General features: G+C 57.3%; 1 protein-coding gene across 1 annotated transcript in view; it reads right to left on the reverse strand.

The window, feature by feature from the left end:
• The window catches only part of LOC104464578 (neuroligin-3-like), a 19586-nt gene that overhangs the window by 1231 nt on the left and 1401 nt on the right, over window positions 1-16954 (reverse strand). The window contains 5 exon segments of the mRNA XM_010077326.1: window positions 76-865; window positions 4533-4718; window positions 6434-6583; window positions 9296-9355; window positions 16212-16271. Of these exon segments, the coding sequence (XP_010075628.1) occupies window positions 76-865; window positions 4533-4718; window positions 6434-6583; window positions 9296-9355; window positions 16212-16271 (1246 nt within the window).

The following is a 16954-nucleotide window of genomic DNA, read 5'->3' on the forward strand; positions in this document are numbered from 1 at the left end:
CCCACAACACAGTCACAAGGGGTGCAGCTGCAGTGAGTGCAGATCCCCCAGGCACAGCACCCAATCCCCACTCACCCTGTCTTGGCAAAGTTGGTCCAGTAGGTCATCACCACAGCGCTGAGCATGACATCGTTCTTGGAGAAGTTGCAGGGAAATAGGTCTGTGGGGCCAATCATAGGGATCCCAAACACATAAGGCACCTCGTCCCCGTGGGCCGCATCGGACCACGCAGGCTTCATCAGGCTCTGGCAGTGGTGGTAGAAGGCGTAGAAGTAGGTGGGGGAACCGTAGCGGGCGTGCAGGTCAGCTGTCACCACTGATGGCTCTACCCACTGGTGGTCAGTGAAGAGGGCCACCAGAGTCTTACGACGTGTCTCAGGGTTGTCCCTGTCGGCCCAGTCTGTGTACATGAACTTGATGGTCTCCCGCAAGGTGTCCTTGCCCTCGGGGTAGCCGTACAGGTTGTCTACAAAGTTGGAGACTGAGTAGTCAAAGTCACTGCCCGAGACGCCGTCCTCAGAGTCCACCACACCCTCCACGAATTTCAGCCCCTCGCCCTGGTTGACCCCCAGCATGATATCGTAGTTGAGGAACTCGCCCTGCTCCATCAGAATCTCCGGGTCATCCGGGATCACATCCCCATCAATGACTGGCCCAAAAGCCACGTGGTAGCGAGCTGGCTGGATGTCTTGCTCTACCAGCTCCTTGGCACTCTTCTGCCGCAGGCAGTCCACCATGTCAACTGTGTCCAGTACATTGCAGCCCACTTTGTCGGCCAGCATGCTGGTGTACTTCACGGGTTGGTAGTTCACTGCCCAGCTGGAGAGTGCGGAGCCGCTCTGGATGATGGCTCTCTGGAAGAGACCTGCAAGACAGGCAAGGAGCAGAGGACATTTGCAGTGGAGTGAGTGACATTCCAACAGCCCAGCACTGCAGTACAGGCTGCAGCGTGGAGAAGACATCGATGACCTCGGACCCCTGCAAAGACGTAGTGCTCCAGCCCACACCTGGTGTTGACCCAGGCTGTTCTACCTGCTGAGCCAGGTTCACATGAGGGGCTTAGCTCAGGGTCACCATGAAGCTGGTAAGCTGGCAGGGTGACAGCTGGGCGTGCACTGGGTGCTCCTGGCAGCAACCAAGGGCTGCTGTGCTTCCTGACGATTCCATTGCAAGGGATGGCCCCGCATCCCTCTGTTGCAGTATCCTTCTGTCCCAGCGTGGGGAGAAGAGGGGCCATGGCTGCATTACAGCCTGGCCTTGCTGAGCAGCCCACACTGCCCCAGCCACCCCAAAATGTGTTGCCTGAGCCGCTGAGGGGCACATGCTGGCCTGCGTTCAGTGCCATCCTCCAGCCCAGGGTGGCACCAGCTTCACTGAGAAGCCAGCCTGCAGGCTGGCAGCAGTGGGAGGGTTAACACCTGCTCAGGGACACTTAACCCTGCATGTCCCACCCCTCTGCTTTGTCAGGGTCCCCCTCTCTCCCCTCCCTGCCGCTTCCTGCCCAGCTGGGACTGCTTGCTGCCAGTGCAGCCTCACAGGAGCATGCTGCCAGATGCACAAAGAGGGCCTTTCTGCCACTGGGAACACAGAGGGAGTGGACTTTCGCCCTGGAAAATGGGGCCACAAAGGCCCTGGCCCAGGCAGAGGAATGTGTGGCTGTGCTCCAGCCCCATGTCAATGGCGCTTGTGCTCAGAATACAAAGGGCAGCAAGGAAGTGAAGCCTCCGGGGTGGTGAAAGGCAGGCGGGCTTGGGGTGCACCTTGGGGTCCCTGCATTCTGGCCAGCCCTCTCCTGCACCTTGAGTGCTGCCTGCACCCTCGCCGGACCCCGGCACTCACTTGCCATGAGGGACTGTCTCAGGTGATCCCCAAATAGTGCTGTCCCAGCAGCATGATGGCCACAGGGCTGCCACCGGCTCCCTGAAAAGCAGAGTGCCTGTGTAAGACCCCTGTGTAGTCAAGGCCATGCTACTCTGCAGGGGAGCATGCACCTTCCCGCAGTAGAAGTGTTCAGAGGCTCCTGGCTCCAGGCCACCATGTCCATAGCTCTTGTCTGCACGCACAGTCCTCGCTTTGCCAAGTACCTGACGTACAGTCCCATGCACTGGGACAAACAGAAGTCACAAGCTCTGTTTGTCACCTCCCGGTGCCCTAGAAAGCCATGCCCAGCCTATGGGCTGGAGACTGGCCATGGGTTTGCTTGCCTCTGCGCCATCATGTATGTGCCAAAGAGCCAGGATGGGGGTTTCCTGGCTCCCAGGAGATGCTGTTCTTCCTGCCAGCAGCATCACTTCCCAGACAGACTCACTGGGCTGGGCTCTGCCGTTGCCCGCCCCTGCGTGGGGACAGGCAGCTGGTGTCACCAACAGCTGGTCACATCCCTGATAAAGCCTCTTCAGTGTGTGTCTGCATGGCCACGTCCTGACCCAGGATGATCTAGGAGTCTGCAAAAGACATGCCACGTCCTCTCCCCCCATGCCAGCACTGAGCTGAAGCCCAACAAGCACCCCAGGGAGGCATTGCCACCCTGCAGCTCACCCCAGAGCCCTCCAGCCTGCTGGGGCCCAGGCAGGAAGATGCACCTCTGCCTTCCCTGCCTGTTCCCCTCAGAGGTGAGAGTCCTGATGCACCCTGTGTCCTGCAGAGCTGGCCGCCATGGCACAGTGGAGCCAAGAGGTAGGACCAGGGCTCTGCTGGAGGGTGCCTGGTGTTGCAGGCTGCCGGCAGCTCCTGATTTCCCCTGTGCTTTGCACAGTAGCTGATACTGAAAACACCTCTGGGGTTGTCTAGGCTAAGCTCTGCTCACAGCAGGGTGCTGGGTGCCTTGTCCAGTTGAGGTCTGAGCATCCCCAGAGCTGGCAGTGAAGAGCAGCTGCTCCCATGGAGCAGGAGGTGGGGCAAAGGAAGCACAAGAGGTTTGCCTGGCAGTGACTGCTCCTGCCCTGGCACGGCTGGCTGGGGTGAGAAGCAGCACTTTGGGCCTTGGCGAGGAATCCACCGACCTACAAGGGTTGAGGCTGGCAGGGGAGCCACGGGTCTCCCTGGCAGACAGACGCAGCATGTGCTGCACCAGCCCCCAGTGCCTGCCTCTTGCAGTGCCTGGCAGAGCAGGCACAAATTAGCAGCTTCATTAATACCTCTCAATCACTATGAGTTTTATTTTGACATGATAAAAACAAACTTGCCTGGTCTGCGGGCTGCATCTTAGCACAGGTTCCCCACCGTGCTCCAGAGCCAGCTGACCCATCCCTGGGGAGATAGGTGTTCTGGCCAGGTCTGGACTCAGAAGGATGCTGCCCTTCATTCCCCACCACGAGCACAGGCTCTGCCACCTCTCACCACAGCTAAAGCCAGCCTCACGCAACCTCCATATCAAATGCTACCAAGCAGACCATGATGTTGATGCTGGTGCAGCCGCCTTCGCAGCAGCCTGGGCTAATTCCTGCTTTCAACACCAGGGTAATCTGTCAATTGACACCTTCCAGGGCTGGAGGATGGCTGCCCAACCTCGCAGGCAGCCTCGCCAGCTCCAGCCTCCTCCCATACACCCTCTGCCATGCCATCCGCCCTGCTGAGGTTCTAAAGGCCTCCTTCGTTCCTGTGCAGTTCCCGGGCTGTTGAGCAGGGCTGCAGCTCCTCACAATGGCTTCAGGTGCAATTTTGTGTGTGTGTCTGAGGTACACACTCGTGTCCACTGCCCATATGCACCCCCTTCACCCCTGCACCACACCTGGGGATACAGCACTGGAAGAGGACTGCACCCTCATATAAAGACCCTGTCACCAAGTACCCTATGGACCATGTCTAGTTCAGCCTTTGCTGTGCTTTCCTTTAGGAAGTTTATCAAGAACATCTCTACTCGCATGCTTAATTTTTTTTTTCCCCAATGCTCAACCTCAATGTCTTTGCAGGTGGTTTACATGCATTTGTTTTTATGCCAACACAAACTTTTAGCATAAATAATTCCTTTCTTTATCAGAGTAAACACTCTGCTATATTTTCAGATATCAATCATATCACTTCCACATGTGTTTTCCTAGTCACAGCACTTCCAGTTCTCCCAGTCTTGCAATATGGGGCCCTCCATCCCTCCCCAGAGTCAGGTCTGGCTTTCCCTCTCTTCCAGTATGAATGCCTTCCCTAGCACTGAGATCTGTGCTCCCAGTGGCCTGCATGATGCCCTACACCTCCTCCCACCTGCATGTGTGCAAGCCTGGGTGCCTGGGCAGGGCACTGCAGGAGGTCCTCACCTCTCCCATGCCCAGCTGCTGGCCCTGGCCTGCAGCCTCGCAAGCTGGAAGCACCAGCTCCATCCCTGGCTCTTACATGCTCTGCCACTGGCTTCTCCCTGCCCACAATGAGAAAATTTTGCTTCCCAGCCCTGGGTCAGGCTCTCACCAGTGTCTAATTAGAAAGCAGCCCTGACTTTGCTAGGGTGGCCAGCAGCACTGAGGCGGGATCCCTTCCCTGAGTTAGCATCAGCAGGGCACTTGCTCGCAGCCGCAGCATCCTCAGGCACAGCTGGCACCTACCTTCAGAGTGGTGGGAGAGGGTGAGCAGGCTGACGCAGGAGGCACCAATGCCGGAGCCGAAGACAGTGATCCGCAAGGGATCCCCCCCAAAGAAGGCGATGTTCTCGCTGACCCAGCGCAGCGCCTGTATCTGGTCCAGCAGCCCGTAATTGCCCTTGGCAGCCTGGTCCCCTGTGCTCAGGAACCCTGCAGGCCAAGGGGAACCCAGTTAGGGATGAGGAAGCAGGGGCTGTCCTGACCTCCCCCTCCTCCCCCCCCTTCCCCAGGCCTAGGGGAGCTTCTGTGGGACTCTGTCCCAACACAAAATGAGACCCCACTATCAAGAGAGTACTGTGAGCTGTGACCTGAAGCAGGGAGACCACCGAGCTCCAGCCACCCTCTGCAGGGCACAGAGGGGAGAAAGGCTGCAAGTGCAGTTGCAAGCCCCAGGGAGCTTCTCCAGCCAACTGCAAGCAGTGACAGGGTGACGGGCACAAAGCCCTCTCCTACCCATACCACCACCTGTGCTAATAACGGGTCAAGATGTCTCACACATGGTCCAAGAAAAGCCAAGAAAGCACTGGTGGCTACAGGCAGGCTGAGTGCATGCAGAGCCAATGCTTTCCATGGACTAGCGTGGCCTGGAGGAGGCTGCACAGATGTGGAGGTGGGCTGGGTAAAGAGGAACTGACTGCAGCTTAAAATACAAAGGGTCTCAGTGAGGAAGATGCTGAGAAATCCTTTCAATAGCGAAGGGAACACCCAAGATACGCTATCAATGTTTCATTTGCTTTGACTCAAAGCAGGAAGCCAAAACCATGGTCCTGAGCTAAAATCCAGGCGACTAACCCCGGCAGGCAGGGAACAGCACCAGCACTGCTCTGGCACTGGAGGTGCTCTGGCCAGGCATGCTGCAGCACTTCAGTGAAGATGATGATGGCACCGTTTAAGTCTTATTTCGTATTGTCACATGTCTCTTAAAGGCCTGACTTCTAATATTGAAAGGTCTTAAATAGGCTTGTTTTTACCGAGAAGCCTGTTTTCTACTGGGTAACTGCCATCTTTCCTGAGAGACTATGGGGTCCAGAGGCCATCAGAGGGATGTGCTGCCCTGGGTACCAGCCAGGAGCTGAGATGCCTGGGGAGGGTGCTGTGCCAGGCTGGATGGCTGGAAAGAGAGCTGGCCTCCAGCAGCTTGGCTGGGAAGGAGCTCTCCCCAGACCTCTGCACCCCTTGTTCTCCCTGCTGCTAAGGGAGGCAGGAGTGATGCTCCAGGCAGATCTCCTGTGTCCCAGTCCCCCAGGGGTTTCTGCAGCAGCAGGCAGGGGACCAGATTGCCTTTTAACCCTGTGTCCCCATTTCACCTCTGTAGGTCACCAGTGCTTGTAAACATGGGACTACCACCCTCCTCTGTACAGTACCCAACACCCTTTGGTGACCACTTCTGCAGATATCCAGGGTGCAGTGGGTGGCTGTGGGGGTCTTGGCAGCTCAGATGGCTTGGAGGCAGCCCGTGCCTGGGGAGGGAGAGCTGCCGGGTCCCCAGGGGCAGCCAGGCAGTACCCGCTGGCAGCTCACTGCTCCAAGCCCTCTCAGGAGGAGACACTGGGTAAACACAGTTATTATTTATTTAACCGCAGACCAATATTTGCTTTCAGCTGAGCCAGGCTGTGTAAATGCCTGGGGAGGGTCAATGCCAGGAGCCAGGCCATGCTGCAACTGCCCACTGGGGCACTGCCACGTGGCACCTCACTCAGCGGCCAGGGCGGAGGGCAGGGGCAGCGCAGCCCCCATCCTCTGGGCCCAACACCCCCCACCACTCCCCTCCTGGCTAGTTCAAGCCCAGTCAGATGGTCAGATGCGGGGGTTTGTCCCACTGCCTGGCCATGCTGGCAGCACAGCCCATGCCAGCCAGCCCATACCAAGCACTCCAATGCGGTAGTTCAGGGTGATGACAATCACGTTCCCGTAGCTGGCCAGGACGCTGCCGTCTATCATGTTCCCTGTGCCCTCCATGTATGAGCCACCGTGGATATACACCATCACCGGCTTGGCCCCGCTGTCCCGGATGTCTGGAAGGAGAGGCGGTTAAACACAGGACTCTGCTGATGGCCGCAGCACCCTGCCCTACAGGCAGACCAAAGACAAGGGCAATGCCAGCTGCCAGGACTGGGGAGGGGGTGTAGGAGTCAAACCCAGAGCTCTCCTGGGGCAACAGCATGGACCTCCAAAGCCCACCAGCAGTGAACCAACCCCACCAGCCCCTCTCCAGGTGCACGGCAGCTGCTGTGTCATCCCCACACTGCTGTCCCCTCAGGGGTCTCAGCACATGCAGGATTGATGCTGGCTGGACCTGGCTGCTCTTCCCCAAAGCTGGGCTCTGGCTGCATGCGGGAGCCAGACCAGCAGCACCTCTGTTGTGGGTGGGAGTTGCAGAGTCCAGCCCTCAGATACAGCTGCATGTCCTGTCTTTGGCTGGACCCAAGCCTTCGGCTCCAGGAAGTCCTGGAAGCTGGCATTGCAGTGGGGCGAGGATGGGGGTGTGCGGGACCTGGAAGGCAGGGCGGCACTGGTGGGTGCTCCAACGTCTGACTCTCCCACCCTCCCTTCCCATCCCCCTGGGAAGGCAGAAACCTGCCAGCTGCCTGGATGTGAACCCATGGCACCCCAGTGCCCAGACAGAGACATGGTGATGAGGCAGACAGTGTGTGCACGTGTGTGTGTCAGGGAGGTGAGCAGGGCATCCGGACAAGGACAGGGCATGAGGCGTGAAGTGAGGATGGGGAATGGGACCCCGAGGGCCAGGGAGGAAGGACTGCAGGAGCCTAGGGGACAGGGAGCAGCCACGCTCCCTCTCTTGACTGGCCCTCTTCAGGGGACATCCTGCCCCTTCTCCCCCATTGGCCTGGGATCCCTCATGCAGCTGAGCCCAGGCACAAGGGACGAACATCTGTGCTTGGCTCCTGGTACATCTCACCCATGTTAGACAGAGGAGGTGGTTGCACCTGTCGTGGAGATGGTGCCAGGTCCCACATGCCTGTGGTGCTCAGCCCTCTCCTGGGCTGGTGAGCCAGCATGGATGGACTTTGCCCTCCCTTGTATTCACCCACACTCAGGACCTTGCTTGGACAGGCTGGCATCACCTGTTAGGGCTGCTTGGTGTTGGCCGCCCCAGCCAGCTGCTGCTACCTGCCTGCCTCCCTCACTGGTGCACCACACTGTCCCAAGCAGTGAGCCCCTGCTGCAGACCCTGTGGGGCTGGGACTCCTGGGACACAGCCACACTGACTCAGTGGGGATGCCTGGCTGTGGTGGGCATGTTCCCTTGCACCCCCCAACCCCTGCCCACATCCATTCTTCTCTGCATCTTGCCCATCGCGGGGGGCTGCAGGGCAGGCTGATGGGTACCTCTGGCCATCCTCAGCTCTAGTTGTGGCCTACGGCATGGCTAAGTGTGGCTTCCCTTCCATATAGAAAACCTCTTCCCTCCAGGAGGTGAGGATATGGCAAAACCTGTGCTGGTTCTTCTCCTGTCACCAGGATGCAGCCAGGGAAATGCACAGACCTGGGGAGCAAAAAGCACTTGCGGCTCCTCCAGGACTGTCATCGCCCGTGTGGCAGAGCTACAGCAGGACAACTCTCCTCAGGGTCACATGCTTGAAATGTGAAGGGCAGGAGCATAGGTGCCTGTGCTTGTGTCCTCTCCTCCCTGCCACACGCTCCCACTGACACACGAAGGGACATCCTCGCAGTAGAATGGCAGCAATGTGCAGATATGTACCAGGGAATAAACAGCTCCTAATTGCTGCAGCACATTTTAGTGTGCAGGATTTAGCATAGTCAAGTCACTTAGGCTGAATACCAGTTTATGTCCTGGTACAAGAGATCCTGGGGCACAGGTTAGTGGGAGAAAACAATGGGGTTCTGGTACTGCCAAGGAAAAAGCTTTTAATCTGTTTCCCACTTCCTAAACGCAATCTGCCAGGCCATGCTTGAGCTGCCCTGGGACTCTGCACACCATGAGGTTTTACTGTCCTTGGCACGTTAGTGCTGCACCCTGGCCGACCCTTCCTCCTGCCTCCTCTTCATATCCCTGCAGTCAAACATACTGACTCCATACCCTGCAGATGAACAACCCCGTTTTACTAAAAATAGCTTATTCTGTAGCTTTCTTAGCCCTGGTGTACATCTAGAATCACATCTGCTTGAAAGCCCGCTTGCTCTACCTCAGCTGGTGCTGATGCTCTGGTTACAAGCAAGACCTTGCTTGTGTTGGGTGGAGGAGGAGAGAAGTTAACAGAAACCATGACCGAGCAGACCTCAGGTCTCCCAGGCATGGCCGGGTACTCTGCTGGTGCCAAGCTGCTGGCACGGCCGCCCTGGGGTGGTGCACACAGCAGGGCCGGGCTAGGGTGGAGGGGAGGTCACCGGCTCCCAGTTCCATGTCACCAGCTCTGGAGGGATGAGGCTGGAGGTGGGATGTGACTGGGCTTGGGGTAAAATGGGCCCAGGTCCTCCCAAACTGCCATGCTTCCTCCCTGCCCTCGCTCAAGCGGAGCAGGAGCAAACTTCTCCTGAAGCAGAAAAACCCCACAAGCTTCCCCTCATCCCAAGGAGGAGAAGGGCCTGGGCACCCTGCACAGCCGGCCAGCCTGCCCCCGGCCCCGCGCAGCTGCCTGGCACGGCAGACGGACACACACAGGGCTCCCTGAGGATGGCAGCGGATGGCGGGCAAACGGAGTTGCTTTGCGTGTCATGCAGTGGCAGCCTCGAGCACAGAAATACCTTCATCTTCATCCCCGTCATTATCCGCTAAGTCCTCGCCCTGTTTCTTAGCGCTGGCTCCTAGGGACCAAACATGAGGAGACAGAACAAAAAGGAAAACAAAAGAAAACAAAACCAAACCAAAACAACAACAACAAAAAAAAAACAACAACAAAAAAAGATAATTCAAAAATAGCATGATAGCAGAGACTGTGGGGCCAGGCCTGCACCCCACAGCACTGCTGGCTACTCACACTGCACCTCTCCCAGAGCCACGGCAGCACAGGGCACGGGCACGACTGCCATGGGAGCTGCGCCAGGATGCTGCTGCGCCTGGACCCCTTCCCAGATCCTTCATGGGGAGCGCCAGGGCGGCAGGAAGGAGGAGAGCAGGCCTGGGGCAGCATCAGCACAGGCGGAGAATCAGCCTCTCAAAGCACTTGCTGATCCTCCTGCAATCCCAGCCTGGACCCTGCCTGCTTGCACACCCTCAGCTCCCTGTGCTGGGGCAAGGCTCCCTCTCCTACTGCCTGGGTCAAGCAGGAGCCCTGCTCCCAGCTCTGCTGCCATCAGGAACAACCATCCCCTGCCACCAGCAGAGCCCACATGAAGGGTTGCCCTGGGTGGCCACTGACCACCAGCTGGGGTCCTGCCCATCACCTCCAACGCGGTGCATGGCCCCTTGTGCCTGGCATGGCTATGCCACAAACCACTGGTGCCACAGCACCACCACGGCATGCTGCAGGGAGCCACCCTAAAAATATGGGTTTCTGTAACGCCCTGAACACCTTCCAGTCATTGCATGGCCCTTAGGAAATCCATGGTGCCAGGGCACAGTCCAGGCCAGCAGCCCCAGCCCAGAACTGTGGGATGCTGTTGTGAATGGAGTGCACTGAACACTTCCCAAGCTTGCATGCAGCTGGGAGAGGTGGCTGCCGGGGAGCAGATGTGGTACAGACCTGTACTGAGGCCCCGTTGCTGCGAAGGGCTGCATGCCCTTGTGGGCACAAAGCCAAGTCATGCCTGCCCTGCACCCCTGAATTTCAGGAAGAGGCTGTGCTCTCCTTATCCCCATAGAGCTGCAGACCAGCACCTATGGTCCTCTGCTCCCTAATGCCTGCACCGAAAAAGTTCCCTTGGTGACAGTGACATCAAGGGTGACAGCGACCTCAAGGGTGACAGCAGGGTCTCCCCCAGGCAGGACTTCCTGTGCTGTACCTGCGCTACCCAGCAACCTCCCCAGATGCGCAGGGCTCTGAAGTCCTGCCAAGCACCCAGCTGATGCCAGGGCCCTGCTGCTATCGCCAGCCTGCCCCATTGCTGCCACAGCAAGGGTTTTGGACAGCCTCCAGCAAGGCTCCCACAAGCGAGGGGCAGCCCCGCAGCTGGACAAGGTGAACAGAAACTGGCTGGAGAAGATGAGATTGGAAAGTCATCCTCACTGCCACTCTGGGAGTGGGATCCTGCAGGTGTCACAGGTGGCAGATAACAGAGATGGCAGCATGGAGGGGGACAGGATTTCAATTTAAAAGGAATTTGTGATGGGGGAGTGAGAAGAAATGGCCATGATGGGGCAGCATCATCAGGGCAAGAGGCTCACACAATGCCTTAAGCAGCCATGACCTGCTGGAGAAAGTCTGGAGAAGCAACAACCAGAAGTCTGGAAAAATCCAGAAGGCAAGAGAAATTTGCAGGAGGCTGAGTCACATGAATCCCAGGAGCAGAGGAGCAAGGGGAGCTACAGCAGTGTCCCAACACATGAAAGACCACTGCAAGGTGGTGAGGTGAAAGAGCAACTCCCTCTATGCTGCACAGAGCACAGGCAGCCCTGGAGCTACACAAGGCAGGTTGAAGCTGGATGAGAAGAAAACCTTCCTGGCAGAAAGGGTAGGAAAGCACTGGAAGAGGTGGCATGGGGAGGTGTTTAAGACCAGGCGAGACACACTGCCAGGAAGAGATGAGGCAGAGCTGCTCCTGCCCAGGGCGGGGATGGATCAGCTGTCTCCAGAGCTGTCCTGATTTTCTCCAACTCTGCATTCACTTCCCAACTTATCCCTTCCATGCCCCAGCTCTGCCTCCTCACCTCCTGCTTCACCACCAAGCCATTCCCTGAGCTCCTCACATAATTCTCCTGTTTTCACCCATCACCACCCCCATCCCTGCCACCTCTTACTCCAGCACCCCAGCCCCAGCATCCCCCCTTCCTGCTGCGTCCTTCTCGTGTGCTCCCTTCCCAGCCCACCCGACAACTGCACACTCAGTTGGGCATGTGTAGCTGCCCAGCCTGTTTGCAGGAGGCTGCAAGCTTGACCTACTGCATCTTCCCTAGGAAGAGCTGCAAGCCCAGAAAGCACTTAAATGATGAAGTACGCATGCAGTATTTGCTAACCAGTGCTATGTGCCAACCTCCTTGGTACTGCTCAGGGATTAGGATTTTCCTCTAACAAAGACCACAGGCAGCGAGCCTTCGTCAACACTGTGCTTCAGAGCTAGGAAGCCAATCCCAGGCAGCTAGAGATTGCTTTCCACTGCTGAGGGCCCTGGTGCTGTTAAAGCTCTGGGACCAGCTGGGCTGCAGCCCTCCAGCCTGGTTTCCTTCAGGGATCAAAGTTCTCCATGCAGACACGGATGGAGGAACTGGCTGTGAGGAGCTGTCAGGCTGTAAGAGAGGGCAGAGGACTAGATCCCTGTGACCTGAGCAACTGTCCCGGCTGAGCAGGACGGGATCCATCTGGAGACCGCTGTCCCAGAGCTTAGGGGTGGCTGGGACAAGCCTAAAGCAACTTGAGCTTCACCCACCACAGAAGGGATAGTAGAAAGCAGCGCTGGGAAGCTAAGCAAAGCAGGAGTGCAGTAATGCAGGCCATGGGGAAGGGGAACAGCGCTGGCATGTGTGCATGGCAGATGCAAAGCACAAGCCTTCCCCATCAGCAGATCTGGGGTTACAGCGAACACAGGCTCCTGCGACCAAGCAAGCTTTTTGCCTCTCATTATGTTGTTCACCTCCATGATGACCCACCAATGCCCCACAGCTCATGAGCAGCAATTACAACTTCACTTTCCTCACTCATCCCTTGCACTTTGCTCCATTACTTCCCTCCCCTGGATATTGCCCTGTTCAAGGACACCCATCCCAGGAGATCTTCCTCCACACTGGCAAAGGCCACCGTGTAGAGCCCCGCAGCACCTACTCTCATAAGGATGGGTTTAAGCTTGTGGATTCACAGCTGGAAAATACAAAAGAACCCCTGGCTTTTACTCTCCTTACCCATCAAAAAATCCCTCCACTAACCCAGTGTGAATGCCTGTTGTGCCGCTTCACTTTAAGATGACTGAGAAGTGACATTGTTCAGGCCGATAGGAAGGATGCATGCACTTTTATCTACAGGCTCTAGGAAGATTTAAGTTCAAGTTCAGTAAAAAATAAAATAACTTTCCCTGAAACAGCAGCATCCATGCCGGTTTTATGCTATCTTAAGTAAACCATGCCAACAGCACTGACATCAGTGCAGAGATAAAGGAGGACGAGGAGCCTCGGTCCTTGGAGCTTCAGCATGGTGTGGATAAATGAAGGGCAGAAGACTGATCTGACACCTTTCCAGATTCAAATGTCTGCTCAGGGCAGCCATGGGCAGCTCCAGCACCCCCTCCTCAGTGCAAGCTCCCTAGGGCACCCAGTCCCATGCAGCAGCCATGGTGCTGCAGGGAACAGGAGCCCACAGCAGTGCTGCCACAATGTCTGATGGCCACGTGCACCCAAAGGCACACAAGCTGGTGGCCACACCAGCTTAGGTGCTTCTCCAGGAGTGACAAGGAACAGGACTGGGACAGATGACGGCTGTTGAACCTGCTGCTGCACAACCCCACAGGCAGGGGAGGCTCCCTCTGGCCATCAGCCCTTGCTCCGGGACTACAGCACACCTTGATGCTGCCCTGCCTCTCTGTGTCCCTTGGTGATGCAGAGGAGTTATCTCTATCCTTGAGCAGACTCCATAAAAGCACTGCATCTTCTCACACTCTGCTGCCTCTGCCAGCACAAACACCTACCCTCACCTTTGCAAACTGTTCCCCAAAGCAGACGTGGAGCACCAGGGCAGTGTCCTGCTCCCAGCCAGGCTGGTCAGAAGCCTTCCAGCAAGGGAGCACTGCAGAAGAGCTCAGCTGTAAGGGAAACCTCAGCCAGTACTCAGGCAAGTTTGCTTCTTGGAGAGCAGTGGAGAAGCCACAACGCTTTTCCCGCAGAGCAGCCAAAGCACATCCCGAGACCAGCAGCTGCTGGGAGCTCCAGCCACCCTTGCAGAGCAGAGGAAGACATTGCACCGGCACATTTCTCCCTGCAGCATTGTGGACTCTGCACAGCCCCAGCCAGAGAGATTAGAGTAGTCGCTAGTAAAAACACGGGAGGGCTGCTATGCGCAGGGCAGCTACACGTTTCCCCTCCAAAAGTGACATCCACCTCCTCATGCCCTGCAGCAAGGTCTGCCCAGGCTGGTAGTGAAGGGAATGGGAAAGCATCCCACACACACACACATTACAGTACCTGTCTGCAAAACGCAGCTCTGCCCTTTGCTTTGTGCTGCCAACACTTCCAGATTGTCCTTGGCTGTGGTGGGTGCTGTCAGCTCCCCCAGCACTGTGCATGGCTAATTATTCTCAAAGCACTGCTGCCCTGCCTTGCTCACAGAGAAAGGACCAATGTGTATGAAGGAGACCAGCACATAAGACATTTCCATATAGGAAGTTATCGTGGACAACTGGGCAGGGAAATAGGAATGTTTTTCTGTTCCAAGGATAAATTCTGATAAATTCTCAGTCCTTTTTCTGCTATGTAATACCCTGAGCTTAGGGGTGGCAGAAATCACGAAAACTCCAGTAAGGTGAGAGCTGAGGTGTTTTGAACCACCCAAAATACTACACAGTTGCCTGCTCTGTGAGAGAAGAGCTTATTCACCGCTCATATATGGCCTTGCTCATATATGGCCTTAGGAATAATAATCAAGAATATCCCATAATGAGCCAATGTTCAAATGACATGCAGCCCAAGGAAATTGTCACTGCAGGTACATTATCCTCACCCCAAGCATTACTAACCCAGGATACATGACAAGGGGTGGGGGAGCCTCTGTGTCACATCACAGGTCACTTCAATTAATTTGAGCCAATGGCCATCAGAGCTGTGGCTGGACCCGAAGGGCAGCACAAGTGTCTGGGTGCTTGAATTCCCAGCACATCATACCTGGGTACCCAAATGGCTGGCACTGGGGATCTGCTGGTCTGAGTCAGCAAAGCCCAGTGGGGGCAGAGGGCACAAACCCCACCAACTCCCCAGGAGGTGACCAGAGGCAACTGCAGATGGACTGCAAAGAAACCCTGCCTGTGAGCAGAGCTGATGGGGAAGGAAAACCAGGAGACAAGCAGCCCAAGGTGTCTCGCCATGCCTTATGTTGTCCCCCTTCTCCAGCCATAACCCAAACCCTGCTTCCCTGGCCCTGGCTGTAGGGCTGGGGGCAGCAGGGGGGTCCACCAGCCAAGGCAGCCGTTGGGAGGGCCGGGAGAGGAAGTGCTTTGAAGTGGCTGGTGATGGTTGGCACAGCCGGCTCCGGAGGCAGCGTGCAGAGACTCCCTAATGCATCAGCCCTTTCAGGGACAGCCTTGGCACTCAGAGAGATGGTGTGTGAATAGCCAGGACAGCAACAGGAAAAGCTAAGCAAAGCAACCCAACAACAGAAGTGAGGGAAATGGCTGGAAGGAATGCGCTCCCCAAAACTCCAAGCCCAGCTGTGCCAGACCCATCACCTCCAGAGGTGCAGGGAGGCAGAGGCCAAGATGCAGGAACCCCACTACTGTGGGATGCCCAGGACGGCAGCCCCTGCCCACCAGTCACCCCCTCCCTGCACTGAGCCTTTCAGAAGAGCTTGGTTGCCCGACTGCCTGCACATCCAACTTTGGGATGCACAAAGCAGCTCAGGCTCTCCCTGTCTGCAAGGGGGCCATGCAACAGGAGGGGCAAAGCATCGTTTCTGACAAGGGGCTGAACCAGCTCCCATTTGCATGTCTCCACTCCCCAGCCCATGGCACTGGGGCTGGCCAGGAACATAGGATCACTTTGGGGCAAGGAGGGGCTGAACTTGCCCCCCTTGCCCCAAAATGCAGCAGGATGAGCCCTGTAAGGCCCCGGGGATGGAGGCAAGGCAAAGTGGAGATGTATCTGAACTGGAGGTGCTCAGCCACCTGCAGAGCGGCTGGGGCTCAGGGAGGATGGTGTGCTGGGGGTAGAGAGCAGATCCTGACTGGCAGAGACATGGGGATGTGAGCAGCAGGGAGCAGCACTGGTGGGACCACACACTGGGGCAGAACATGGCAGTGCTTACACAGCCAGGAGAGGTTTTATGCTTTTAATCAAGGAGCTTTGGATGCAAAATGACCAGGGATGCAATGGGGAATAAGCACAGCCCAGGACGGGCTGCAGACCCCCATCACACAGGTGCTTCCCTGGGGGATGCACCCTTAAGGGATGGGTGCATTTAAGTGCTATCCACCATCAGAGGCTCCCCCTCATACCCAGGAGCTGGGAGGCTGCTGGTGCCAGTGGGATGAAGGTGGGAGAGCAGGCACAGCCCAGGAGAAGCTGTTCTGAAAGGCCTGGAGCAATATGAGCATCCTTCTCTGACCTGACTCCAGACCTGTGCTCACAGCTGGCACTGTGCCCGGCTCCCACAGCTGGGGAATGAAGGTGTCTGGAGCATCCATGGGGCTCCTCTGAGCACAAAGTGGGGGGTGGTAGGGCGGGTTGCTCAGAGGGCCTGTGGTCTGGGTGGTGGCACAGAGAGGTGCCGGAGGAGCACGCTGTGGGCCAGGAGCCGGCCAGGCACCCTTGCACTCTCTCACTCTTTCTCTTTCCTCTCTGTGCCTCTCTGCCGGTCGGCTTGCTACATACCTCCTTTCCTACATATTTTCTTGTTGGGCTTTCGGGTGCATTCCTTGGAAATCCGTTTTACTGTAAAATGAATAAAAGACTACAAAATAACAGGAGGCTCCACTGGCGGGTGTGGGCATGCAATCACAACCACGCTGCCGCCCTCCCACCACCCCTGGGACCGCGGGAGGTGGGGAGGGAGCGTCGCTGTGGGAGGAAAACTCTGGGCCAGCAGTGCTGGGCAGGAAGGAAGGCACGATGTATCCCACGGCCAAGGGCTCCAGGAACAGAGGAGTGGAGCCAGACGGCCTGGGAGAGGCCACCAGCCTGCCGGGCTGCTCTGCCACCTGCAGCAGACCCATTGCAGGTCCCTTCCAGCCCGCTGAAAAACTCTAGGGGCTCCCGAAAAAAGGCGGGGGCGGGTGTGGGAGCAGGCGCTGCCTCCTGTGCCCTCTACTTACAGTTCAGGTGGGATCCCCTACAAAGGAAAAGGTTAGAAAAGGAGGCACCCAGCGCTGCTCAGCCTCACCCCAACAGGACCATGCCCCGTGGGTCCCCAGCACCCCAGGTTCATCGCTCTGCCACTCCCGCCAGCGGACAGGGGAGCAGCCAAACAATGTGCCTGCCAGTGCCCCCAACCTCCCGTCCATACCAGGGCCCAGAAAAGGGCTCCGTGGTCCCTTCCTTGCCAGAGCATTTCCCCAGGGAGAGGCAGAGAGTGTTCCTCCCAGCCGCAGCCGCAGCCCGTGCCCACAACTCGCACA

The sequence above is a fragment of the Pterocles gutturalis genome, unplaced genomic scaffold (assembly GCF_000699245.1).
Source record: "Pterocles gutturalis isolate BGI_N339 unplaced genomic scaffold, ASM69924v1 scaffold36268, whole genome shotgun sequence".
Lineage (NCBI taxonomy): Eukaryota > Metazoa > Chordata > Aves > Pterocliformes > Pteroclidae > Pterocles > Pterocles gutturalis.